Source organism: Dromaius novaehollandiae, chromosome 18, assembly GCF_036370855.1.
Source record: "Dromaius novaehollandiae isolate bDroNov1 chromosome 18, bDroNov1.hap1, whole genome shotgun sequence".
Classification (NCBI taxonomy): domain Eukaryota; kingdom Metazoa; phylum Chordata; class Aves; order Casuariiformes; family Dromaiidae; genus Dromaius; species Dromaius novaehollandiae.
The window spans coordinates 7,654,861-7,682,007 of record NC_088115.1 but is presented as its reverse complement, the minus strand read 5'-3'; the positions used below and the strand labels follow the sequence as shown (position 1 = coordinate 7,682,007).

Genomic DNA, 27,147 nt, shown 5'->3' with positions numbered 1-27,147 from the left:
CTAGAGTACAAAATTTAATAAACTAAAAGACAAGGCAATTCAAGCTTACTTCAGGTTATGAAGCTGAAGCTTTTATTTATATGTTGATTGCTCTGTATAACAGAGTTTTCGTACAAATTACTCCTTTTATTTTCATCTGATAGAAATTTTATTGCAAATAATTCAGTCTGATCCTAGGGACCCTGGCTAGAGGCAACCTGCAGCACAGTTCTAACTGGCTGTCTGAATAAGGGAGAAAACTGTGCATATATGTATGTTATGAATTTTGAGTATCAATTATTTTTACTTGCTGTAACCCTGCAGAAACACAACTTTTTTTTTAATGCTCAATTATTCTAGATTAGATTTGAAAAAGATATGCAAGAACTATTCTGTGGGTTGGCGTATACAAGTCTCAATGAGCTGTTAATAGCGGATGCCTAATATATATTAATTTAAACCACAAATATTTTCGTGTGATTAGCTCTTCTTTCATTGCGTCCAGTTAAAAGCATTCCAAAACTGGGAAAAATAGAATAAAAAGCGCTCCCTCTCTTAAACCAAGTCTAATTATTCACATGTTTCACCTGTAGCTTTGCAAGCATTTAGCAGATAGGAGTGATTACTCAGTTGCCTGATGAAGATTGTAATGATGAAGAAAGAATACTCCAAAGCAGGATAATATCTCTATATCTCCTTTTTTTTTTTTTTTTTTAATCCTTACGTGCTCTGGTTATTCAAATATCTGAATTCTCTCAGTAAACCTTCAAATTCAGTATTTTCCTTTAACTTTTATTTTTGGTAAGTGTCAACATGACAGTTTAAGACAATCACAGGTGCTAGCTAGCTTAGGATGGGCTGGGCAAGAAGTGGACACCAGAGCTTTTTCCATGAGAGAGACCTTCAAGTATCTCAGATTCGAGAGCTCCAGAACTCCTCTGTTCAGGCAGAGCTTGAACATTCGACTAACCTTCATAGATGCAACTTTCGTCAACGCATTCCATGATACTTTTGGAAGAGAAAAATTACTGTAGAGTGGAATTTGCATTTAAAAGCTCATAATATAGACAGGAATGCCATGATTCCAACCATGTACATCATATGAGTCAGGAAGAAACTGAAAGCTTATATATTAATTCAAAAGTATTTTTATAATGGAGTTCCCAAAAGTCAAACTGAATTCAACTAAGTACTGTCATCAAACCTGAAAATTTATGATCAGAGGTAAGAAGTGATGGGAGATATACAAAGAATGTTCAGAAGAATTGGTAGGACTTCCCAAATTGCATCTTTTAAATTAATTTCTTTAAATAAATTGAAGCAAAAGTAGGAATGTTAAAGATACGCAGGCAGAACAGCGCTAGCTCCTCACCTCTCTACTCATGATCCCAGGAAAAACCTAGTGTTTCATAGAAAGAGCAAAATAATTGAGATTTTTATGACAGATCCCAAAGAAACTATAAAATGAAAGTAGCCACGCAGATTTACCTGGCTTCTTTCTCCTATATGCAATGGCTAGAAAGGAAGAAAGCATCATGTTATTCCTGGACAAAGCTGACTAGGGACACTGCATGTCTGCAATGTTGCCAGAGCTAAGGGAGAAGGCTGATAATCCAGGTTTGCTACGCAGGCGTTAAACAGAGACCAGAATCTTAGATAAGACATGCAAGGTGAAAGAAAGCCAGTGAAATGACTTAAAATGGGTCGGCAGGGTCAGAAAAATGAGCCAAGCAGCATTCTCAGCAGAGTAGAAATAACAAAGGAAGAAAGCGGCAGTAGTCAAGGCCAGAAGATAAGAAGTTGAGGTAACCAAGGAATCAGATAAGAGGAGTTATGTGAGATTTTTTTCAACACTGTGGGTGGTGAGATTCAGCAGTACATTTCAGACATGCCAGAAAGATTTAAAAGTGGCTTGAAATGTACAGTTTCAATAAAAAGGTCTTGTCAAAGCTGCAACCCAAGCTACGTATGTGAGTGCCTGGGAGAAGGACGGTGCTGCCCAAGGCAAGCGAGAGCGTCTGTCGAGGGCAGGCTTGCGAAGAAAGATCAAGAGCACAGTGCAAGGTGATGTTTCTATACTTACAAAGATGACATGAAGACCAACAAGATGAGATGAAAAGAAGTTGCTTGTTTAATCGTTTTTTACAAAGATGATCGTTAAAGCCCTGCTCAAGGATAAAAGCGCTAAAAGAGAGAAGGTAAAGGGAAGGGGAGGGAATGAAAAAAGTCGACGACTAAACACAGCTGTGGAAGATTCCTGAGAGCAGGGAGCAAAATGTTTCATTAAATGAGATACTAGGATTTTGAGGAACAGACAGAGAAACAAGAAAAAAAAAAAAAAACATGAGAAGGATACTTTTGGAGATATTGCAAATCAATAGATATTCCCTTTCAGATATCATTGGTATAGTTGCTTTTACTAAGATTCATATATACCCCCCATCAACAACCATTGAGTAATTTTGACGTGGCTGCCTTGATAAAGGTTAACATAAATCTGTTAGATGACATAAGGAAGTACTTCTTTTAACAATGTTGTACCTGTCCTGTACGTTACCCGTTCCATGGTGACAGGGCCTGGTCAGTGCCATCAGGCTGGCAGCTCGCACGAGTAATACATTCAAAAAACAAGAAATCTGGCAAAATCTAAATCCAAGCCCTTCCGGTATAACATGAACAGCAGTAGGATTATCAGTTTAAAAAAAATTAAAATATGAAGGAAAGAAATGTACTCAGGCAAAGATGGTTTCTTGGAGATTTAAGACAGAAGCTGTTCCAAAAGCTACTTCAGTTACCAGCTTTTTAAAATGTCTGGCTTCGGCTTCTGGGCTACATCAGTGAGCCTCAAAAGAGACTGGGAAAACCTGGTGGTGGTTCCCACGTATCTGACGACCTGCCTGAGCAGATGTCTTCCAAGAGCTCTTTCAAAGTACCAACTCCCTTCTAGTCTCAGACTGGGAGATTGTTTTCGGAGAGACACAATTATTTTGCAGTGTCCGAACACTACCAGGACGACCAGCTCCAACAGCAGAAGGCTGCTGCTATAAAACCAGACGTGACAGGACAGACGAGAGTCAAATGAAGAGAGTGGAAAAAATTTCCCAAAATAAACACTCAAGCTACAAAATCTGTGACTTTAGTCCTGGAGAAAGATAACAGTTTGAGTACAGACCCTGATGCTGAAGAGAGTAATTTTTATATTCTTGCCTAGAAGCAAATAAACAAAAAACATTTTTCCTTTTCTGTAAACTTCTCTTTTCCTAGAGAATAAATAACTAAACAGTAGCACAGTGTCCTACTTAATCCACAAGGATTTAAAATATATAGGCAAAATAATGAAAGGGAAAATATGTTTTATGATTGAATCTATGGATTTTTTCTCCTCTTCTTTTGACAACAATTCCCTCCAACTTTCTAAGAAACCAACTCTTCATAAAAATTGCCAATATTTTCTTCTGTTTTATTTTCAAAGCTGTTCAACTGAAATGGGGAAGCCATTCAAAATATTAGTTCTTGGGAACTGGTTCCCCTTTCATTTACCTGCAAGGACCAGAAGTAAAACACTGCAGTCTATCAGGAGCATTTCTATCTTTCCTCTGCGAACTGAAGAAAGATTTTTAACAAAGCATCAGGAACAGGAACCACAGGTATTTTACGTTAGCAGCTCTTAGCACTGCTATTCCACAGGGTAAAACCAACTTTTATAGTAGTATTTTCTGTCTGAAAAGGTTAAATATGCATCTTTCATAAAATATTGCTCTCTTGATTAGCAAAATTTCTTCAGCAGTCGGGAAGGAAAAATTAATCCAATACTAAGATTTAAACATAAACACCCAACTTTTGTCAAATTGCAACCATACTGGATACCTGAAAAATGCACAGCTTTTATCAGTGTTAGCAATAAGAGTTATTTATATAATATCCTTAATAGGAAGAGGGAAGATTACTGGTATTACTAAGTATTGTACTCGATACGCTTTACAAACTTCGATTCAGTACTTACTAAAAACAGAAACCATTTTTGCCTGTGTTCCATTATTTGTATGAATAATTAGTTGTAAAAACAGTTTAATGTTGACACAGATTACACGCGTAAGCTACAAGAGTGAAATGTGAGAAACTGTTGTATGGGTTTCTTTGAAATAATTATTGAAATAATACTTTGCCTGCACAAGCCGTTTATCTGAAACGTAGATCCACCTCTGAAAACATGGCTTACAGGAATATTTCTTTTCATTTTTATTCAGCTGAGTTAAAAATAACTGTATCTTCCCAACTCCAATTACTGTAATTAGTTTGAACTGTGCACAGTGAAATTAGGCATCCTCAGCTATAATGTAACATTCAGCTGATTTACGAACCAAAGCGTGGAGAGGGTGTGAAATGGCAAAGCTGGGCATAAATATTTAATGAGAACCACATTATTAATAAAGTTTTGTTTATCCCTTTTTAAATCAAATATAATAGAGTCCCCCCCCCCCCCCATTGCTAGTTTTATTTTGCAATTCGTTTTAGTCAGCATAATAGCAACTAGATTCATTGGCTCATTTTGTCCTGCCCAAATGACACATTACAGACCATGTTGTCCTTTGCTTTGACAGGCACGAGAGAGAAATATCCTGAAGGCTAGTGACGGTCCGGCTGGGGTATTTAATTGTCATACAAAGTTTAAAGACTCAGAGCAGGCAAGCTAAACAGAAAGGAAAATTACTACCTCCCCCCCAAAAGAAATAGTTTAATTTTCAATTCAAGTTGACACGAGCCAAGCTTTAAAACAGGCTTTACATGATTTTTTAAATTCTCAATTAAAAGGGAACTGCCAGAAATGTTTGAAACACTGGAGCAAATGTAGGCTAACTTTATGAAAGAAAAAGGAGAGACAACACAAACAGCTATTCTGAAGGATGAAATGCAAAGCAGTAGCAAATCTGTGAACTGTAGTGCTAACACTTAAGGCTACTGGGTACATTTAGATATATGCATATACTGTCTGAGGCTCAGGACAAATCTGAAAACTGCCATCTATTTGAAGTAACTTATGAAGCTAACTTACAACAAGCCTCATTTTATAAAATCTTGAAAAGCACACACAATGTGGGAAAACAGAGATGGAAGCATTGAATAAAACAGCTTTATTTATTTAAAAACTAAACCCTCGTTAAGTGCACAAGTGGGAAAGCCTGTTATCCCATTTTAATTTTCTGCACTACGACATTAAAACGTAGCTCATTTCCTCTGATGCTGGAACCCTTTAAACGCATTAGCAAAACAAGCACAAACAAACAACACTTTTCACGATTAGCAGGGCTTCCACTAAATGCTACCTCTTCAAAGCAGAAACAGCAGGAGAAAATGCCAAATAATTTCATTTTTCTGCTCAGTGCAACATATCTTTAGCAAGCAGCTCACTGCGAAGACGCCATTTTATCAAACCTGAAACGCAGCCAAAAGCTCAGGACGCTGCGCTGCTGCTCTGTCCCTGAAATGTTATGTAATAAATTGATTTAACAGAAGCAGATGCTATTTTCTCAGGGTTAGGGTTACTTTTCTCTTCTCTTCCCTTTTTCTCCTCTCCTCCTTTTTGGCTCTAAAAAAGGGCTGATGGGTAATAAAATACCTGCAGAAAGGAGCCGCCCAACCATCCTAGGAGACGCTACATTGTGTGCAGAGCTGTTGCTACTGCCGCCTCTGCGCTCTCCAGGGCTCTCCGCTTCAATATGTCGGCTGTGCACAGCGCGAGCCTCATCCTGTCGAGCTGCCAAGAAAATCGCTGTGTGCAAGCGTGCGCCCAGACAACCTGCGAGCTCGGCCGGGCCTCGGCCGCACTGGCTGTGGAAATGCCCTTCCCGCGCGCAGCCCTCCTCCCCCTTCCCCTCGCCGTGCGCCCGAACGCCAGGTTAAGGTATCAACAGAGTAGGATTTTTAAGCTTTGATTATCTAATTGCAGCTGACACTAAACCGATCTTCCTTCCTCTTTAAATTCTTTCGACTGTCACAAAACATTTTCACCGCAGGACCTCGCTGCAATTAGCGGCGCGGCTGCTTCTCGTCCGCGTTTTGAAAGTCAGCCAAGAGAACGAGCCGCGCTCTGCGCCCGGCCGCGGAGGCTGCTGCCCCCTCGGCGTCCTCGTCCTCCCCTCGCGCTGTGGCACCGCGAGGCGGGGGCGGCGGCGAGCCCCATATGCGTGCTGGCACGCCGCCCGACGCTTAATTACTTCCCTGCCTCTGTCTAAAACGGATCCGAGCAGCAAACATGAGGGCATATTAATCACAGCCCCTGTTGTTTATAAACGCACAGAACTGCCCCAAACGGCACATCGCGGCTCGCGCTGCTTCCCGCCGGCGCGCGAGAGGGGAAAAGCCGAAAACTGCCGGCTGGGGACCCCGGCTGTCTTTAAGACGTATGAACACAGCGTGGACAGAAGGGGGAAGAAAACAGCTCAGTATTTTCAGGGTGTATCTAACGTTGTAAATTAGGTGAGAACCTACGCAGAGAACTTGCATCAATGCATATATAAAAATCTTAAAGGATAATTTATATACACCCTTCCAGGATTTCTAACATACTCCTTTACAATTACTTCGCCTTTCCTTTCTCCTCCTCCTATCTGTCCCAAATACATACTAATTACATAGTAAATGGAGCATGTTTTAAATTTGCTGTTTCGATTCCGGTCAGGTGTTCAGCTGAACGCTTTTATCCTTTTCCGCGGGATCACACCTAGTTGAGGCGCCTGCAAAGCTCTGCCGGCATTCCCGGGATCGCCGCCACTCCGCTACCAAAGCACAGCCACCGTGGCCCTCCTGGGCTCAGGAACGGTTCCACCAAAGCACTCTTGAAAATAAGAAGTTTCTTTCCGAAGACATTTATTCTCTGCTTCTTTGCAATAACCTCTCAATACCAGGTGGCTACAACCTCATTTTAAAAACAACAGAAGAATGAAAAACAAACAAACCAACCAACCTTTTGCTTGTTTCTGTTCCATTCAGAAAACTATTTCCAAGGCAACCCTAAATTAAGCTTGACATTCAATTCTGCAAAAATGTTGAAGTCAGAATACTGCTGTGGATTATTATATTCCATTAATATCAGTTAAACGCGACTGAAATTTTCATTAGTTAAAATTATATGTCACAACTGTAAGGGAACCTATGACATTCCCACATTTCTTGTAGCTTTGTTACCAATACGGTAAACTTCTCCTGAAATCTGTTCCAACATATGGAGGCAGGTGCTCATAAATGGTACCTCATCAAGGGGCCTACGTTTACCAGACCAGGATAGGCAAGAAGACAGTGCAGAACAGATACCAAAGTCGGGGGCAAAACAAAACACAGTTTCCACTCCAGCGGCTGCGGCAATGCCTAGCAGACCCTCTCGTGCACTCCGTCTTCTAACCACCTCTACAGAGCACGTGTCCGATAAAATTTGAAATTGCCATTTTCAAAAGCTACGGGAAGAAAGCAAAGATCTCTTCTTCCAGGAATTGATGGGTCTGCAACTAACCTACCTTCTTACAGATAATGAAAGATTTAAAACAGGGGATTGAAGAGGTTATGCAGACCATTCGCCTCATCTAAGCAACCAGTCCTGACACGTGCTAAGCGATGTTTGTCCAACCTGCCGGGAAAGCCCTCCCACAACAGAGATTTCACAGACTCCTGGCGCATTCCATCTCAGTTCTTAAATACCTTCAGTATGGGCAAGATTTTCCTAAAGCCTAATTTTAATTTCCCCTACTGAAATTTAAGTCTAGTAGCTTTTTTTTTGATCCATCACAGGCATACAGAACCAATCACTTTCTTCTTTGCAGCAGACTTTTATGTATTTCTGCATCTACAACTCCACACAGTCTTCTCTAGACTTAGCAGCCCCAGTTCCTTCACTCCTTGCAAGCCTTGTTTTTGAGATCTCTCCTCATTCCTGTTACATTCCTCTGCTCTTTTTCCAGTTAATTCACTTCCTTCTGAGAGCACAGTACCCAAAGCTGGACTCAATATTCTATTTTGAGGCCTTATCAGAAATGAATAGCGTAAATGCTTCATAGAAAACAGTGTTTTTATAAGCCTCAGTATGTCTGTCTTCTTTTCAATAGCATGACACTGTTAATCAGTTTTACCCTGTGACCAAGTCCAGATGAATTTCTGCAGCATGATACTCAGGTAATCATATTTGTGTACTCGACTGTTCCTGCCAAAGTAAAGAACCTTTCCTCCTCCTTTTTTTTTTTTTTTTTTTTTTAATTTGACCAATTATCCAATTTTATCACTATTATTCCATATTGTAATTCTGTCTTCCAGTTGCCTCACAATCTTTTCTAGCTTGGTATCATTCAAAAATTTAATGAAGGATGCTGTTTATAGCCAAGTGACTGATGCCAACAGTGAAGAGTACAAATCTGCAATCTCACTCGAAATTTTCTTGTTTGGCCAGCGAAGGACTGACAGCTACTCCCTGTCTACAGCCTTCTGAGCACCTATGACCCACCTTACCATGGTTTCCTCTTATACTCTCCACTTACAACACCTGTTTACATAGTTTACTCATGAGGCTATCTCTCAAGGCAGGGTCAAAAACTATACAAAGTCGACTTCATGACATTATTTTCCCTCCATTTCGCAAAGGCTGTTGCATGGTGCTAACAGGGAACTGCTCTCAGTTGACATGACTTGCTCACAACAGAGCCATATCGTCTCTCTACTCATCTCTTCACAAAACTCTACATGTATAGAAATAGCTGTTCTGCTTATTTGTCCTCGTATCAGTGCAGAAGGTTAAACTGACCCACAATTCCCCAGTTTCTCCTTTCTTCCCTTTTAAAAACAGGTGTTATATTTTCCCTTTTCTACTCTTGAGACTCTGAAAGAATGCAGATGGGCCGGACTGCTGCAACCCATCCTTAGTACTATGAATTTCATCAGATCCAGCCAATTTGAAAACATTTTATTTCCTTAAGTCCTTTAACTCACTCTAGCCTTGGTTCTAAGTCAGTCCATTGGTTCACAGATCAAGGGAAAATGCATTTAAGGCACTGTCGATGCCATCTAGCAATGGGTCTCCCCGTTGATCAGGCTAGTTCCCTTGGTCTTCCTCATTACCATTAACGGACTCAAGAAAATGTTGTCTTTCTGCTCTTTATTTTTTCTTAATAGCTGGAACTTCTTAAAGACTTGTTTCTCACAGTATCATACCTACCAACTTCTTGAGTTGTATGAAATTCCACCCTTTCTCCTCCTCCTTAGGATGACACTCTCATTCCTGGTCATGTTGACCTTAGCTGTCAACCTTTCACTTCTCCACTAGCAGAGACAGCTCCTGCTACTTGGTCTCTTCACCTCCTTCATCAGGAAACTGCCATTTGCACACTCTGAGAACTTGCTGGATTCCTTGTCTCCTGATCTTTTTTTCCCAGCAGACACCTGGGCCATTTATCTGCCTACCACTAAATCACAGCCTTCTACAGTAGAACCACAGACAGGTTACAGATTGACTGATTCCAAAGGAAATACAATTGCCATTAAGTCATGCTTATTTTGTGCCGTCATTCTCTTTGAAAATGAGGGCAGCAAAAATACAAAGGAGTCTCAGTTTTTTATCCTTTCGCAGATTTCTCTTTTTCCATCTACCACCGAAAAATTCTAATCGCTGTCAAATAAATTTGGAGCAGCAGATTTATTTTTCACGCTCTGTTGATGTCAGATAACACACACAATACAGGGAAATTCATTCCAAAGATTAGTTTGCTGATGAGTTTTTTTTACAATCATTTTTCATTCATAATGCCCATATTGCCATTGCTACACAGAGGCTGCCACTTCTCTATCTATATTCAAAACATGATGTGGAACATTTGAATATTTACAGGGGAGAAAAATACCTTTATTAGCCAAGACTTACATCCCAAAGACTTCTCTCATTGCAATATGTCTCAGAAAATGTGGATCACTTAGGAGTACATTCCAGACAGTATCTACTGGCTAGCTCTCACCTTCGTGTTAACTGTTGTATTTTGTTCCTTGCGACCAAGCCTTCTAACTTCCTTTTGTCTAAACCTGTATCTGCCACTAGCGACTTTGATAACACCACCTGATTTCTGGGGGCATGGGTTGGACAACAATCACTACCAAACTCTAAAAAGCCCTGTGGAAAAAAAAAAAAAGCAGAAGAAACATAATCACCATCCATGTAACCTCCGGTGGCACTTGAACATCCTGTTGCAATGATAACTCAATGAGACTACTGGCAAAAAGGTTAATCAAAACAAAATATTAGTAATTCACTTTTTTTTTTTTTTTAACTAATGGCATAACATCAAATTTGATCCCACTAACAGGAGAACTTTTACTTAGCCACACTGCAGAAAACTTGTGTATAGCAATAAGATGCACATTGAACTGCTACGCAAATTATGGCCCACATCTTGTCAAATGATGTAAAAACTAACAGCTGTTGGGAGTTTTATTGCAGCTAAGCACCATATATTTGCTATATATGGTTATCTGACTTTTGCATAAGTAGTAGAAATAGCCGATTCTGCTATTTAGCCCACCAACATGCGAGTTCCTTCATTCAGGATCAACAGCCATTACATAATATTGCACGTCTTCAAGGCATTATGTAATACACTTAGAATAAAAAAAAAAGGGAAAAAATGTACCACTCTGCTATATCGAAATCCTTAGTCTATAACTGGTATTTGCTCATTTGGATGACTAATAGATAAACTTTTATTTGATTCCAGCAGGAGATCAATTTTAGAGACTCTTCATTAAGTATGATTATAGCTAGTATTAAAAGAGAATGTCAGCTTATAAACAGCACAATGTTTACACTTCATTTCTGGTTTCTGAGTATTTTATTGCTTCCTTAGATTTTTTAAAATTTTTTTTCAAGAAAACACTGTTCACGTAAAAATCATAGGTGGATCTCAACAATTTATAAAATTTGTGCTTCTGTCAGAGAAACTGCAGAAAAGTTTTCCTCCTGTGTTTTACTCATGTTACTCATTAGCTTGCCTAAAATTAAAACTAAGAAAGATATAACCAACCAGAATCAGATAAATATTTTAGGCTACATAGAAGTTTTTAAGAATCCTTACATTACTTAAATACAAACATATTTAATTTAGTGTTAATACAGTACATGGAGTACATTTTCAACTACTCATTTTCCTCCATAAAATATTAGAGCAACATATAAAAGAATATCTCTCTCATACTACAACATTACTTCCACCACCTTTCTGAAAACTGCTTAGTTCTCCAGTTTCATATTTAAATTACACCAGGATCAAGCTACATGGTTGCTATTCCAAGTTCATGGTCAATAAGGGTTTGTTTTTTTTTTTTTTCCATCCAGTTACACTATTTATTGTATAAGTAACCAAGAGAAGATGGTATTTCATTATTAGCAGAGAGAGAACCTGTTTCAAAACTCAATACATACACAACACGGATATAATTTTATCTTATTCCTGTGAAAACCCTTACTTTATCTAAATATTAATTCATGCAGAGCTGACTTCCAAAGAAAAATATAAATGCATTCAACCTGTCGTGTACAAAACTGTAGCCTTGCAGCACAGCTATATAACAACTACTGAAAGTCCAGGTGTATAAAATATTTTGAAATCCAGAATGCTTCTCTATGTGTATTACTGCTTATCCTGAATACTGCTTTACATCTCTCATTTCAAAGTTTTTTCACCTTTCTAAAAGAATTCAAGATATTAGAACTGATTTGGATTAGTGATTTAGATTTAGAAGTGATTCCCATTTTGAAAACAAACAAAATGGTACTTCCATATGCATAAAATGGACATTAAAAAACCTGACCACAGTGCAGTGGGAAAATGCTATATATAGAAAGTATGCAAACAATATGAACAAATATACTATCTTTCTAATGTCTAATTTATACTTAAATAGTGCTTAACATTTTAATAATTACAGATAAAAGAGTGTGTTTATGAAGGACCCAAAGGAAAAGTGAAATGCAATTTTTGCAAACTCTTGAAATGAGACTCTATCCACATGCCTCACAAGCTTGTTTGCATATGCACGCCTTACCTACAGCCATCGCTGTGCAGAATAAGCTAAACTATGAGCAATTGTTCAAACATGCATTTAGCTTGAAGGTCACTACTGCTTTGTTAGACCTGATGAAATATCTGTTTGTCAAAGCTCTTCTGCATTTTCCAACTGTATTAACTGGTTTTAGAAGAGATATTATCTCTCCCTGCAAACTTTTCTCCCAGTTTGTCTTTACAACCGTATAAAACGACTCTATTAGAAGGAAACCTGAGGTAGAACGCAGTCAAAGGGTAGGAAGTTAGACAGAGTACAGCAGGAGGAAACATATTACAAGATGATTTTAAACAGTAAGGTTTTTTATCTTGCTTCCCAGAAAATTCTCCAAAACAAAGTTAATACTAATGTACTTATTATAAGAGGCATGAACATGCTACATAATGGCACTTAGCAACTTAACTGCCCAGAACATTTACTTGGAAACACACGTAACATGCCACAACCATGAATACACAAATTGCAGCCAATGAAATTCTGAAACACAGACTAAAACTTCCGGCTTCATAGAAAAAGAGAAAAAAGTTCAGCGCACAACCTAGCATTAGCCCACAGCAGGAAAATAACATCTCTGTAGCTGCTGTAAAATCCTCAATTCCTAGAAAACATCAGACACAGCAGATTAAAAGTGTAACAACTCTTCAGCTTCCACAATGATTGTGTGCTCTACATTATTTTGACTACTGCATTAATTACTTGCTTTCATTTCTTTTTAGGCTTTGGAAACATATGTTACTGATCAGTTTCACAAAATATTCTACTCGCCATACAAATAAAGTGCAGAAATTCCCTGCTAACTCCTGCAGGACATGGTACGTTTCTTCGGAGTTGATGGATGTTGGTTTCACACTGCTGAATTGCAGAAAAGCGAGAGGCATCTTCAAGAAAAACTGATTACTTCTTCTGATCTTTGTTCTTAAAACCATCAAACACACAGTGGTTGCCTGGAGACTACTAGACAAACTTCATAAAGAAACAAATGAGAAAACATTACTTGTTATTTTTGCTCTCCTATGGTAGTTTTCAGAAATTAACTTAATTCTTTCAGATCCCATGGCAAGAGAAGCATTCCAGCAACGCCTCGCGTCAAGGAGCCAAGTTAACTATTTGCCACATACCTTGGCGTTAGGTGAGAAAATGGAGAATGAAAAGGAATACAGAAGGGCTTCGTGTGTCAAGAGGCTACGCAGCTCAAGACTGAAGTGCTGGACAAATGACAATTCTACAGAAAATGCTCTAAAGTACTACAGAAATTAATTTCATAATAGTTACCAATAAATAAAAGATTATTTCAAAGGATAAGATTGCTAAAAGATTTCCATTTTATGCAGTTTGAAAAATTGTATTTTCTACTCCTGACTGTTACTCTAGTTCATGTTTTATAGATTACCTTAAGACAGAAACAAAAAAATCACTACTCTAATCCACTTCACTGATATTTCCAAATGATAAAGTCTGAGAAAGAATACGTTAGAGGTCATTAATTCTTACTTTCCTTACATTGGCAGAACATCCTTTTTAATTCATGACACTGCATTTAGAGTTCTGATAAGTGTTTTGGATAGGCCAAGGCAGGAGATAACAAAGACTGATGATAAGAGAATAAAGAGATACAGTAGTGAGATTTTTACAGCGAAGAGGCTGGCAATGTCTCTCTAACAGCCTTCCTTGTAACCACCTGGATGGTTACACATAGGTCCTGGGCATGAAGTGGTTGTATGACTTGAAGTTAACTATGTTCCTACATTCCTATGTGACAATTAAAAAGCAACCCTTCTGGATGCGAGATGCTCATTTACGATGATCCTGCTCTTTGATTCATACCAAGTCATCCATCGAAACAAAGCTATCGCTGCTCATCATGTGTGCAAAGGAGTCACATATGGAAACTTGCTTGGAGAGAACCCAGCATGGGTCCAACAAACTCTGGCTAAGCAATCGGACTATCAGAGAGTGAGAAAGCCCCCAGAAAAGATACATTATTCACTATGTCTAAACCTCAGATAGTTTTAATGGGAATAACATTCATGGAGCAATTGCTCTGCTACACTGCAGATGCTGCTTAGACAGACACAATACTTGTTTATATGTGCATCTGGTTCCTGCACTCATTCTTCTGGACAACTAATACAAACGCCTTTCTTAATGTTGAGGTGTGCTAGGCCATGACAACATTCATAAGTGGTTTCTTGCTCTTCTCAGTTTAACACTGCACTATATACACAAAAATACATGATTTTATGTGAACATACATGAACAGACCAAAATTAGAATGTATTGCAGAGACATATTCAGCCATGCTGCTTCTTAAAATGGGGGGTTCAAAATGTGTTTAAAATCATACGGTATCTAGTGAGCCCCCAATTTACTCTCGAGTTAGCTTTCAAGGTACACATATGGATCAAATTGTTCAATTATATTGTTCCTTCCCTTTACTTCACTTCCCTGGAGAACCTTTAACAATGGCTTTTTAGTAAATGAAACATGCAGAGAGCCAAAGACATATATTGAAAGGAATATAGTCCTTAATGGCAATAAAATGAGGAAGCAGAAAAGTTTCCTCCTGGCAAAATATTGCTCACTCAGAATCCTCACAAAAAAAAAAAAAATCTTATTTTCATAGTCATAAAAATATGAACTAGTTTGAAATAAATTTCATCAAAAATTCATAGCTTAAGTGCTGGAGGTTTTCAGGACTTTGAATCTACACATCTCAGGAGAGATACGTACTGCTCTATGGAAAGAAACCGAGGTGTGGGGTGAGAACGCTATGTGCCTGCAAGTCACATCTGCTCCTATCACTACAGAGGTGTCTAAAAAAAGAAGAAAAAAAAAGGAAGGCTCTTAGGTGCCCTTGGAAGACAGAAATTCTCTCTGAGGTTAACAGTTACTTAAATCATAACGGCTGAAAAGGTTTGGGCCTTCCCTGGATACTCTTCTTTCTTCCTTGATCTTTATGCGCATTGAGGTGAAGCGGAAAGCAGTATGAGAGATCAATTTTGAAGAATAAGATTGACAACATATGTATTTCGCGGCTGCAAAGGTCTCTCAGGAGGGAGATACGCCATACTCCTCTCTCAACTGCACAAAGCAGCCAGGTGCACAGCTGCTGTGGTTATAAACCGAGCTAGATAGATGTTTTTCTCCTTTAACTGCTCTTAGCTAGTAAAGGAACTGATGCTCCACCTGCTGGAAAGAGAAACAAATGAGCTCTACTATTCAGCAGATTCCTTCTATGAGGAAGATACAACCATTTAAGCCTCAAAACACAGTTTCTTGCTGTCAGCAGATGAAAAAAGTAGCCAAGCATTTAGCTTGTCCAAGAATCTCTTCCATACCCCAAGAACTGCTATACAGATCTCCAGGTGCCCCTGTACAGCTTTCGTTTTGACCTTGCATAAACAAGAACCTGACAATTTTGACTGTGCAATAATTGCAATCCGACAGAAACAAGCCAATGCTTTACATAAATGCTTTTATAACAAATTAGATGTGGGTTAACTTGTTTTGCACGGTATGGACCATAATATGAAGCCAAAAAGCTGCTACACTCCTCCCATTTCTACCATATTCTGAGTTTTTCCAACAGTGACAGAAAAGTAGCAAAAGAGTAAGAAAACGAACCAATTCAGCAGTGAAAAACATCTGATGACAGTTGCCAGGCTGAAATACCATAGAAACAAATGCTTATTTGATATAATAAGTTAAAAAAAGGAGTCAGGAAGAGAGAAGTCTAAAACCTCAAGGTACTACACATCTGAGAAGATGATGAAAGTCAGACAGCCAGTATCACATTCTTGTAAGCTAAGTTCTTTTATGGATTATGCTGTCATTTATGCTGAACTTCGCTTTATGATTTACAGTATGTTTCTTCAAGATCAGACAAAGATGTTTAGGATATGCTTGTACTGCTGCTTAGAGTAACAGCCAGCCTGAGCCGCTTGAGTTGGACATCCTGTCTCTAACACATAATTACATACCATTTCTGAAAACACACTAATAATAAACATTTAAATACCAATATCTTATATAGAATATTAGTCTGATAGTTAACAAATATCTCCGTATCAAAAAGAAGCTGTAAATGCCAGCTGCCTTCCCTGCTGAACTGTGATTTGTGAAGAAGGGGATGTGAACGCTACTCTATTTGGTAGCAGTAGACTACTTCCAATGCCACCAAAGCTGAGGGCTTGAAAACACAGTATTATAAAATTCCTCTCCTCAAATAAAATTCTTAAAACAATAGTATATTTATTTAAGTGTTATTTTGCCTTTCTGGATTTGTGTTTTCGGGGAGTACTTCAATCATATTTTCAAACGTGTCCTGATAGCCATAAAAGCTGTAATTTCTGAAAGACAGCTGATTTTCTTATCCAATTAAAACATTTAAGGACCATGCCAAATAATTCACTACCTGCAATAAATTTAGTAATTCTGCAGTAACTCTCTTCTGTGCTTACTCTGGGGTTTTCACCTGTTGGAGTTCAGTGTCACAAGCAGAAACTATAGCAAAATTAGCAAAAGATTCACTTATGTCCAAAGGGGAAAAACTGCAGGCAGTTCAGATCAAAATTTTTTGGTCTGACAGTGCTAACGAGTGATAATGAGCAACCCTGGAAATCACACAGACATTACTAACATTCAAAATATCCAAAAAACCCACAAAACTTTGACTTACTTCAGATCACGTTTTCTATCACAGAAAACTGTACCTGAGAAAGCTCCTTTCTTTCCCTAACATGGTACATATATAATATCCAGCCAGGGATGAATAAGGTGATATATACCAGTTACTGACTAGATTGATCTCCACCATAAAAATAAAAGTTACAAGATCTCTGGCACAGAAGGGCAAACGAAAAGAGAGCTGTTTCCTATTTGCTCATTAGCAGCTACAGAAGAAAGGTAGCTGGGACACTTATTCCTCCATATGCTGTTTCCAAAAGCCAAAAGATGAGTTGCTGCTTCCATCTGAAAGGGACAGAATGAAGTGGCAGAAAGGCCTAAGATACTGAACTACTTTTCCCAAAATATTATTTTCCTAACCCGAGAATAACAGTTGACAGCATGAGCACCTACAGGTACAAAAGTGTCACAGCACAACATAGGCAAAGTTCACATTTTTGATTTACACACAGTTTTATGCAAAGCACTCTTTAAAGAACATTAACATTGCAAAAAAAGACAGCCAAAGATTTGGAAATACCCAAATCAGCGTTATTTCTGAAAGAATGATCCGTAAGGAAATACTGATTTTACTTGAAGGTAACAGCCACTGTAACTACCAAAGAAACAGAAAAAAAATCTGGAAATAGACCCCATGGATCTAAATGAATAGGAAAAACTTTACCTGGAGCGTGGGAATGACCCATTATATTCATTTTTACACTAGGAAACAGAGCGGCAGCACACACTTCACTTCAAATCTGGCCATGTTAAGCCAACCCTTAACATCCCCTGCATTTTTTGCAGGGGCAGCGCTGCCGGCAAAAGGCGCGATTCCACGGAGGAGGGGCTCGACGCGCCGGTGGCTTCCAGTTCTTACCTGTTTGGGTCTTACTGGGATGATGCTGTCCGCCGGCTCCCGGCTGCGGAGGAGGACTCGCCCCTGCTTGCCCAGGCCCTTGTGCCGGGCTGGTGGCAGCGAGCGTCCCCGCGGGCAGCGGCTGACCCCTCTTTAAGAGCTGCTTCTGTTCTTGCTGGCGGAAGCGCGGAGGCACCTCTCGAGGCAGGTAGCGGGAGGCAGCCGGCTGCTGCCCGCTCGCGGGTGCCCGCTTGCCATTGCTGCTGTTGGTAATAGTGCTGGTGGAAGTACTGGTACCGCTACCGGCAGGTTGGGGCTGGCTTAAACTGGTCTTAATAGGTTCTGGCACTAGGTAAGACAAAACCAAAAGAAAAAAAAAGTTTTAGTATTAGAAAGAAATAATTTAAAAGGTTTTTTCTTCCGTAACTGAGCAAAGGGACAGTGTTTTCTCATCTCTCGAACAACACTGGCAAACAAAGAATATAGAAACATAGAAAGTCCGTTCAAACTAGAAATATTTCAACAAGAAAACTCAGAGCTAGTTTATAATATACGTAGCCTCCTGAAACATTTTATATAACAACTTTGAAATCTGTGGCTAAAATCACTGATCTTGTACTGATGGAGAAATTACATACTGGAGTACAGCTGATGAAGACCTACGCACCAACTTGCTCCCGAGCCTCCTCCTGAACCGTGCAAAGAGCAACCCGTCTCATCCCATGCACCCTCTGCCTGTCACACCGCATCCTCACCGTCAGCAGCACGTACAACGACAGGCAACGGGGAAGCTGTCGACCGGGAACACAACGCTCCCAGGGTATCGAAAGAGGGCGGAGGACAAAGCCTAAGGTCCCACCGGTCCAGAGATGCGTGGCTACAGTCATGTCGAGCTGCAAGTGGCAACCATTCTCTAACTGCAGTTTATTAATGCAGACATATACGTGTCTGTGTGCTCATATTAAATACAATTTAGGAAAGCACAGCCCTAAGAAGAAAGATAAAACACCAATTTCCTATTAATGCTATGACAGAGTGAATGGAAACACTTCTCAGATGCTTTCTGTTCCAGCGTTCCCAAGACTTCTTGGGTTGTAGCCAAAGCAAGATGTCTAACAACACTTATCCTAAGACTATAAATAAAAAGCCCCATAAATAAAGGGATGGCTAGGCTAGAAATAATTTTTGTTATTTTCAAATAACATGCAGAGAAATTAATTACTAAATAGGAAACAGTGGCAGAGTACAGAATTTTTTAAAACTTTAAGAGTTAGAGTAAGGCACTGAGAAAGTAGCATGCTGTGAAATTAGAATTTGAGAAAAATGACTTAAAGTGAAAAGGAGCATGTATTAGGGAGAAAAAAAGTTTTTAGATAAGGAAAAGTTATAAGGAAAGATTTCAAATAAAGATTAGTTTTCTTTAGTTCTGCTTTACCCAATCTGTAGATTTAGATATATATGCAAATACTTTGTACATGTATTGATGCCCAAATATGTTCCATATATTGGGTTTAAAAAACAAATTATGCTTGCAGGTAACTTATTCAACACAAAGTTTTAAAGGACTTTAAAGATATGGGGCCTATGTTTTAAAAAGTTATAATTAAAATTCTGATCACAATTAGTTCCTTTGACAGTAAACAGTGGATGACCTTGCACAACTCTTCTACCATGACAAGCCTATTTTTTCAGGACTTTTTTTAATCCAGTGTCTTACCAAAAAAATGTCAAGTTTTTTTATCATAAGAATCATTACAGCATTTTTGAAAAGTTACATAATACTGTTTCTCTGCAAAACACTTCTCGTTTCTAAACAGATACTGAGATGTAGTAACCAAAAAAAGCAAACCGCATTTCAGTTTCATATTAAAGCTACATATTTGGCAGAACACCAAAAAATGGGCATGAGGACAAAAAATAGCCTACACACTTATTTTTCCATGCATCACAGATGACTGAAGGAAAACTTTCTCATCTGCAATAAACAGCACTCAATTTAAGCTGCAAAATGGATTCAAAGATGTGCAATACAAACTTTATTTTAATCATTATCAGCACTATTTTTAATAAGAAAAAGAATTTGGTCCTTGAAGGAGAGGTACTAAATCCCCAGTATATGCAGAGCACGTACTTTCCAGGTACCAAACCAGCCAGGTCGCAGTATCACAGAAAGGAAACTTCCATAAATCTTACTTTCTCTCTTATTTAATAAATATATTGAATAGTCTATAGGATAAGAGATATGCACAGAAGAGAGATATTTGTGACTAGAGTTTACATTGCACAGAAATAAATTACACAGTTATTTGTACGTCAGCATTTCAACACCAGACCAACATGTGCTTTTCTTGAATCTTTCAAGTCTAAAACTCTTAAACACATTAAATTGTCCTGACTGCTCCCTTCCATAGTTTTAGCCTCTTCTTTACTACCAGGATGAAATACCACGTCCAATAAACATCAGCTAAGTTAACATAGCATTAAGTTTTAAAAGAGGATAATTTCTGGTTATTCTCTCCCTGGACAAAATGCATGAAACCATAAAACCCTAATTCAATCTTCACGTTTCCAATGACCTCTCAGAAAACAAGGTCCTGCTCCACCAGCTCATGCAGCCACCACACAAGGCTTCTGTTCCCTCGTGGTCTTCACCTAAACCTTTATATCAAGTGTTTCAAGATAGCTAAATCTTCAAAGACGCGCTCCAGACATGTGGTATGCCACAAACTAATCTTGTCTGAAATAATAAGGCCAAAGTCACCCCGGTCTGCAGCAGATTTGCCAGCGCAGCCTGGCACAGAGATGTTGGCCATGAAATGGGCCCAGTTCCTCCAGTCCCCTGCTGGAGCTCCTTACCCTGCCCCAACGGACACCCCTGGGGCTTCCTGGAGGGACAGCACAGAAACGTTCAGAAATGGCCAAATCACGTCTCATATGGCGATACGTATTAGCTGGAGACAGCACTGGTGGCCTCTCTGCAGGCTTTGGCCTGCTCACAAAACCAACCCACTCCTGCAACGGGAATGGCAGACGGGGCACGTAGTCCTGGGGACGGCTTCAAAGCGAGCAGGTACCTCGAGCGGTAAAAATATGCTGAGTTCGACGGCAAGCATCAGCTCCTCCCAAACTTTCAACAATAAATTCAACTTTTATCTTGGAAGCCTGAACAATTTTACCTAGGTTTATTTCTGTAATAAAAAACTAACCTGGAATATAAAAACCTAAAAAGTACCAGCAACATCTTGAGAGCAGGGAAGAAAACCCCCTTCGCCTTTGCAAAACACAGTACCAGCCTTGGAAACATCAATGGCGTATTCTAACTCTCCCAGTTAAAATATAGATTAAAAACTTTACGAAATGCAGAATACAACGTATAACTGAAAATTATTTTGTTTCCACAATATAAACAATTCTATCATCCACATAATCGAAGATATTATTTAGTTTTAATGGCTTTTTTTTCCACAGTACTGTTGACTTTACCATTTCGCCTGGTCTTTAAAAATTATAGCATATCCTGTAAATTAAGCTGATCCTCTCCTTAAACAGCAATCCCTCAGGAAATGAATCTCTCTCAAGTTTTTTCTGCACAGAGTGCCATCGGGAAATGCATCGCTGCTACTTGTTTGCAATATAGGATGCGCAGGCAAGTATCAGATATACTATGCAGAAAACATAGGCTTAGGCCATTGCCACCTGTCACTCCCATTTTGAGAAGTCTGAACCACCTTATACCTGGGTAAGCTCAGGATCCATATCTAAATGTCTGTTTTCTAAACTTAATTTGGTATCAAAAGCCAGTTCCTGCTAAGTTTTATTCCTTTTGGCAAATCAAAAGTACAGTTGCTATAGTATCATTATTTTTATCTTTTTGAACCAAGTAAACTGAATATTCCCATTTCATTTGGGAGATGCAAAGCAGAAATAGGAGAATGAAGAGAACTTGATCTTTTTCCTAAGGCAGAGCTGTAAACATTTACCTACTCTGAAATTTCAATTATTTAGTACTTCTGAAAAAAATTCAAACTGTCTGTGATCTGCCTGTGGCCACGAGATCCAGACAGAGCTCCGAGGATCTGGTTTGGTCTGCCAAAAGGAAATAACCAGTTTGGCCGGGAGGTTTCTCCAAATCAGACAGCGGCACAGCCACGCACACGCTCGTGCTGGTGTACTGGAGGGAGCACGAGGGAAGGGGAGGCAAAGGAGCCAGGTAGGAGCAGGCAGCTGGTGAAACCACAGCACAGTCTTGAGCATCTTCCCTTAAGGAAAAAAAAAAAAGTTGGAAGTGGCTTGGAAGAGGACATCCTTAAACGAAAACATGATTTGGCCATGGAGTTGAAAAGAGGTATGAGAATTAAAGCCATTAACTGGCATAACAGCAACACAGATCAGGTATTTCTCTGTCCCTGAGTTTTTGTAACATATTTGAAATGTATTTCTTGGAAACATAATTTGAAATAGCAAGGTAGTGTTTTAAAAGCATTATAGTCTCAGTATTATATATAAAATAATAACAGATGATACTTCCAAATAGCATATATATACACTATATACTTTTTATATATACACTATTTTTATATATCTATGTATATGTGTATATGTGTATATATATATAAAAAACCACTAATCTAAGTCATAGAATACATGCCATTTTTTGCTTTAATGTAAAGAGCAAAGCAGTTTTACCACAAAGATGTGGCTAGAGAAACCTAATTTCAGACCAAGAAATAATATTTTCTTGTAAATATCTGAATCATACATGAGAGAACTGAACAAAGAAAATCAAAATATCAAAAATGCTGCATTGTAGAATTAAGATATTTCTGTATATTAATAATACTGATTTTTCTTCTAATCAACATATCAAAGTGTTTTTCTATCTGGTACACCAAAATCTCTTTGAAATTAGTAAAACAGAAGAAGCTCTTGCAAGAATACCATGTGTACATTCACGGTAGCTGGAAAATAACCATTTGCTTGCACCATCCGTAGGACACAAGCAAAAAGCATCAACACCACAGCAACGGGCTTAATTCCCAAATTAGCTTCATATCTGGGTATAATCTAGCATTCAAACACACTAATAACATTTGGAGTATATTTGTTACAAAAACAATATAGTATGTACCTTATTCTTTAACAAACAGGTGAGGAGGGTTTTACTGAAGTTGTCTTCAGCATCGTCCAAGCAGCAGCTGTGATTTGGTACGTGCTGCGAGAAACACTTGATGCCCAAAGCGTCCACGTTCAATTTTGTGATCATTAATTGCCACACAACGCCGACTCTCACGACTTCTCCCTAGACCTTTGAGACATCCCCTCTGATACAACAGATGCATTTGGAGGTGCGGCTACCCTTTGCAAAAGGCACGACATACAAAGACCTAATATTTTAGCAAACCGTAGGCTAAAAGCAGACCGGACCGCAGGCTTTTGCGGGCAGCATGGCAGCGCCCGCGGCCAGGGCAGGCAGACCAGCAGACCGCAGCACAGTGCGCTATACGTTTAATCAACCCCCAGGGCCAACCTGCCGCTCTATAAAGACCATGCCAGTCCCTGAAGGAGCAGCCTCTCCAGCCTTTCACTGGAAAGTAATACATGGCCATGGCTAACGCTATTTGGGCAGCAGCCTCTTGAAATCCAGAGGTCAAAATTCAGCCTTTATTGCTAAGTTTTACAACCTGAAAATACCCCCATGCCCCCATATTTTAATTAACGTTTAATGCGATATGACTTTCATAACTACCGCAAACACATGGTGAAAGAGCTAAAGCAAAAATCTGTAAACAGCATTTTGTAAAAATGCAATTCAAGACATGTGAAAATAAAAGCCTTGATACAGCTTGTTCTTGAGACGTTTGTGATGGCTATCTGCTTATTCCCCATTCCCACAACTGCACATACACCAAACAATGAGCTTGCTTGTAATAATTATCGGTACTTAATGGTATCTAAACTTCTTAATCCAATTTTACCCAAACAAATCCAATAATTACTCCATATGCTTTTTGATGATTACAATCTCGGGAATCCCAACTGCATAAAAAGTGTTACGAGCAATTGTAGGTGGATTTTATTAATATAATGAATAGGATCAGTCGAACAGATTTCAATTACAACAATAGCATTTAAGCACATTTCTATAACATAAGGCAAGAACAGGCATAAATGCAAGAAACTGCCTAAGCCACATAATACTGATTTACGGCAGCTTTTTCCCTTTCGTTCACCTCATTAACATTTCTCCGCATTTCCGAAGACTCAGTTGCACAAAAGTTGCGTTCCGAAAGCCGGAGCGACACAGGCGCTCCAGAGGAGAAACGGTTAAAACCCCGAAACGCAGGCTTGGCCGCTACTGTGACAGGATTTATTTACAGCTTCTATTAAACACAGCAGCTCCATTACAAAGTACTGGATGTGAGAAGAATTTCTGATTATACAACGCCGATGCCTCACTGCGTTAAGCATATCATGCCCGCGTATTATTATTATTCTTTTTTTCCTGCAGCAATTCGTTCAGGTCATTGTTTGATGGGTTTATGAATTCATTACAGGAAGCAGATGGATCCCATAATTCAGAGCTGTTCTCCCAGCCAATCATAGGGGCAATTTTTTTTCCCCGTCTTGCTCCCCCCTCCAAATCAACCTTAATGAAGCCACTTCCTCCGTGCCCAGGTCTTCACACACACGCGCTGTAAAAGAGAAACGGCGCTTGTTAAAGCAACCTCGAAACAGCAAACGCTTTTAAAACACACCGGCGCGCTGGCACTCACGCCCAGGCACCCCTCTGAAGTCGCATGGAAAGACGGGAACTTACCCAACTCAGCTGAAGAGAAAATACACGGGATTGCAGATAGCAAAAACAGATGTCCCGATTAGCAGGAAATTCATTTTTATTTGCTGAATAAAATCTTCCTTTAGGAAAAAAAGTGTTGGCCCCCCCCAACCCACTTTCAAAGGATGAATTTTCATTTAGGAAATTACCTCCTTTGTCTACTAAGCGCTGATATTTTCTAGCCACAGTGACATCTACTGGCAAAAGTAAAGGTGCTTCAGTAAACTATTACATAAAAACCTAATACTTCTTAATGCTTCTATGCAAAAGTGGGTGTATTTCCCCCTCTGCTCTTTCCCCAAGCACATAAACTTCTCCCCCCTCCCAAAAAACCCCCAGCAAAATATGTACTGCATAAAAAGTTACAGTCTAAAGCCAAAACAAATTGCAAAATTAATCTGTAACAGTCCTCATGATGGGGCTTTAAACATATAACCAGTAGTTGCAGTTTGATAATAAAGTCTAAAAGTCAGGGTTAAAAGCAAAAATATATGTATTATTATGGCCTTAACACCACTTACTTAAAGAAATATTTCAATTTTGTGCTATTCCCTGAACATACCATTTATTAAATACCGAGGGTATATAAAACCTTTTCTTGGTTTAACTTTATGGCCACCCCCTCCATTTCACCTCGGAGTTGAGCGTGGGGCATCTCCCCCGGCTTTGCCTCCCGCACGCTTCCTCTCCACCTCCCTTCTCTTGAATTTTGCAACGTTTCCTGCCTCCTTTCCTTATTCTTTCAACATCCAACTTCTAAAACCATAACTTATCTTTTTCTATTTACCCTACAGAATTCTCTCACTTTTACCTTTGATACAGAACTTGATTTTTTTTGGGGGGGGGGGGGGGCCAGAAAATTCAAAGTCAGAAGACAAATTAACAGCAAGCTGCAAAGTTCATGGAAAACCTTTATATCAAGTGTTCAGATTCCTCTACTATCATCAGCAACTCAATTTTGTGTGACCCAGAGGTAGGAGATGAGCAAAAAAGTTGCATGCGAAGAAGTGCTATCTGTTCCTTCCCCCCTGCGCCAGCCATTTCTGCTTTAGGAGTGATGGTCTATGTGTGATGTGGCCATTTAGCCAGTCCCACTCCTCCAGAAAGCAGCTTTAGTTCTCTAATATTTGCCGCTGCTTATACAGTACCTAAACTGCAATGGAATAAAACTACTGAAAAGTTATTAATGTCACTATTACACACTGCATACCCAGTTAGCACAGCCAGAGGGGACAACGCTGGAAAAAAAGGAACCACAGCTCCGAATGTGCGTCTGGGCCTCGGTGTACAACCAAATCCTACTTCAAAAGTGTTTTTTACAATAACAGGAGAAAGAACACTTTTAAAAATCTGATTCTGCGAAAGACAGGCTTTTTTTTCCTGGAAAATATACCTACCGGCTACCAAGGAAGGCCTTCTTGCTTGTTTGGGAGTAGTTCTCAAAGAGTCTTTAAATCTTTGGCCGATGGCACTCTCCAGCCACAATTAAATGCTTTGGGTTTGGTAGGACATGTTATCTTTACTACAGATGAATTCAAAACCCACTCTGCAGCTCCCGTTTTCTGCAGACAAATGTAGCAGTCTGATCCGTTCATCTGAACACATTTCACAGGCTTCATCAAGATGTAAGCATAATTTATGCTAAAACTATATTCAGATATATGATCATTGCATGAAGTTAGCAGATAACTACCCATCATAAACTGATACATATTAAACACTGAAATTTATTTGTTATCTATTGAGTGGATTTCAGTTCAGTCAAAAATTAATTCCTAATTTTGATGCTGGAAAACCTCCTTTGAAAATATGTCATCCAGAAAGATTTTTACAACCATCTGTGGGAAACCAATATTTTATGAGGATATCATAATAACTTATGGGCCCCACAGTGACAAGTCAGCCACAAATCATCTTCCCAAGAGTGAGGCTTCCATATTACTCCTTCCAAAGTAAAGGTTTTATTTTAATCTTTACTCCTGATGCTGCTAGAATCATATAAATAATAGAGCAAGCTGAAAGTAGTATTCAATTTGGTTGTACTTTGCAATTTCTGAAGTACTAAACAGTCTTTTCTTAAGCATACATTGGTATTAACAGCACTGTGGCTTGTTCAAAGCTCCACGTCGGTTGACTGGCCAGCTGGCAAACTAATTGGAGTAGATAACCATTAAGTTCACATTACGGACTTGCCTCGAGACCTCAGCAGATAGGTGGGAAAGGGAAGGAACGGCACTGATTAAGTCGCTGCCCTGCACCCGGCTGCACCTCTCAGTGAAATCTGCTGGAATCCAGTATCACCAAAACTCCTACAAATTCGGTCAAAATCGGCAAGAAGGTTCGAAAGCTAAATGGGGAAACTGAGATAGGAACGCAACCCAAGCTCATAAACCTCATTTCCTCAGGAAACCAGGCCAAATATATACACAGTACAACTCACTCATTTAAGAGTATTCTTCCATGGTCTTATGTAAAGAGTCTGTAAAACTATCACTCTGCACCGTACCAAACAGAAGTTAAGATTGCCAAATTCTCTTAAAAAAAAAAACTTTCAGAAAAATATTCTAAAAATTAAAGAAATTATGGCATCAGAAATCATGGACTAATGGAGGAATAGAAGTGCTTGAATTAGTTCATTTTAAATGGATTCCTCCTCAGCTGCTGATGGAAAAACAAAGCACAATGTCCCTGCAATCAAAGAGCCTTACACATTTCTGCATAA

At 39.2% G+C, this 27,147-nt stretch overlaps 1 protein-coding gene and 1 long non-coding RNA gene across 8 annotated transcripts in view; both read right to left on the bottom strand.

Moving 5' to 3' along the window:
- The window catches only part of TNRC6C (trinucleotide repeat containing adaptor 6C), a 348,388-nt gene that overhangs the window by 43,786 nt on the left and 277,455 nt on the right, over positions 1-27,147 (bottom strand). For 5 of the 6 annotated variants that reach the window (XM_064522528.1, XM_064522530.1, XM_064522529.1 and 2 more), the window contains one exon: positions 17,612-17,938. In XM_064522528.1, coding sequence (XP_064378598.1) covers positions 17,612-17,938 — 327 coding nt within the window. Of the gene's footprint in view, positions 1-5,596; positions 5,731-17,611; positions 17,939-27,147 lie in introns of those variants that run through there. The other variant, XM_026103892.2, reaches the window with a different exon arrangement.
- LOC135330252 (uncharacterized) lies at positions 23,649-26,000 on the bottom strand. 2 transcript variants are annotated; one of them, XR_010392137.1, is made up of 2 exons: positions 25,823-26,000; positions 23,649-24,282 (listed from the first exon to the last, which is right to left on the bottom strand). It is a non-coding gene; the product is annotated as an uncharacterized LOC135330252 (long non-coding RNA). The 2 variants fall into 2 exon arrangements; XR_010392136.1 differs by lacking the exon at positions 25,823-26,000 and adding an exon at positions 24,408-24,615.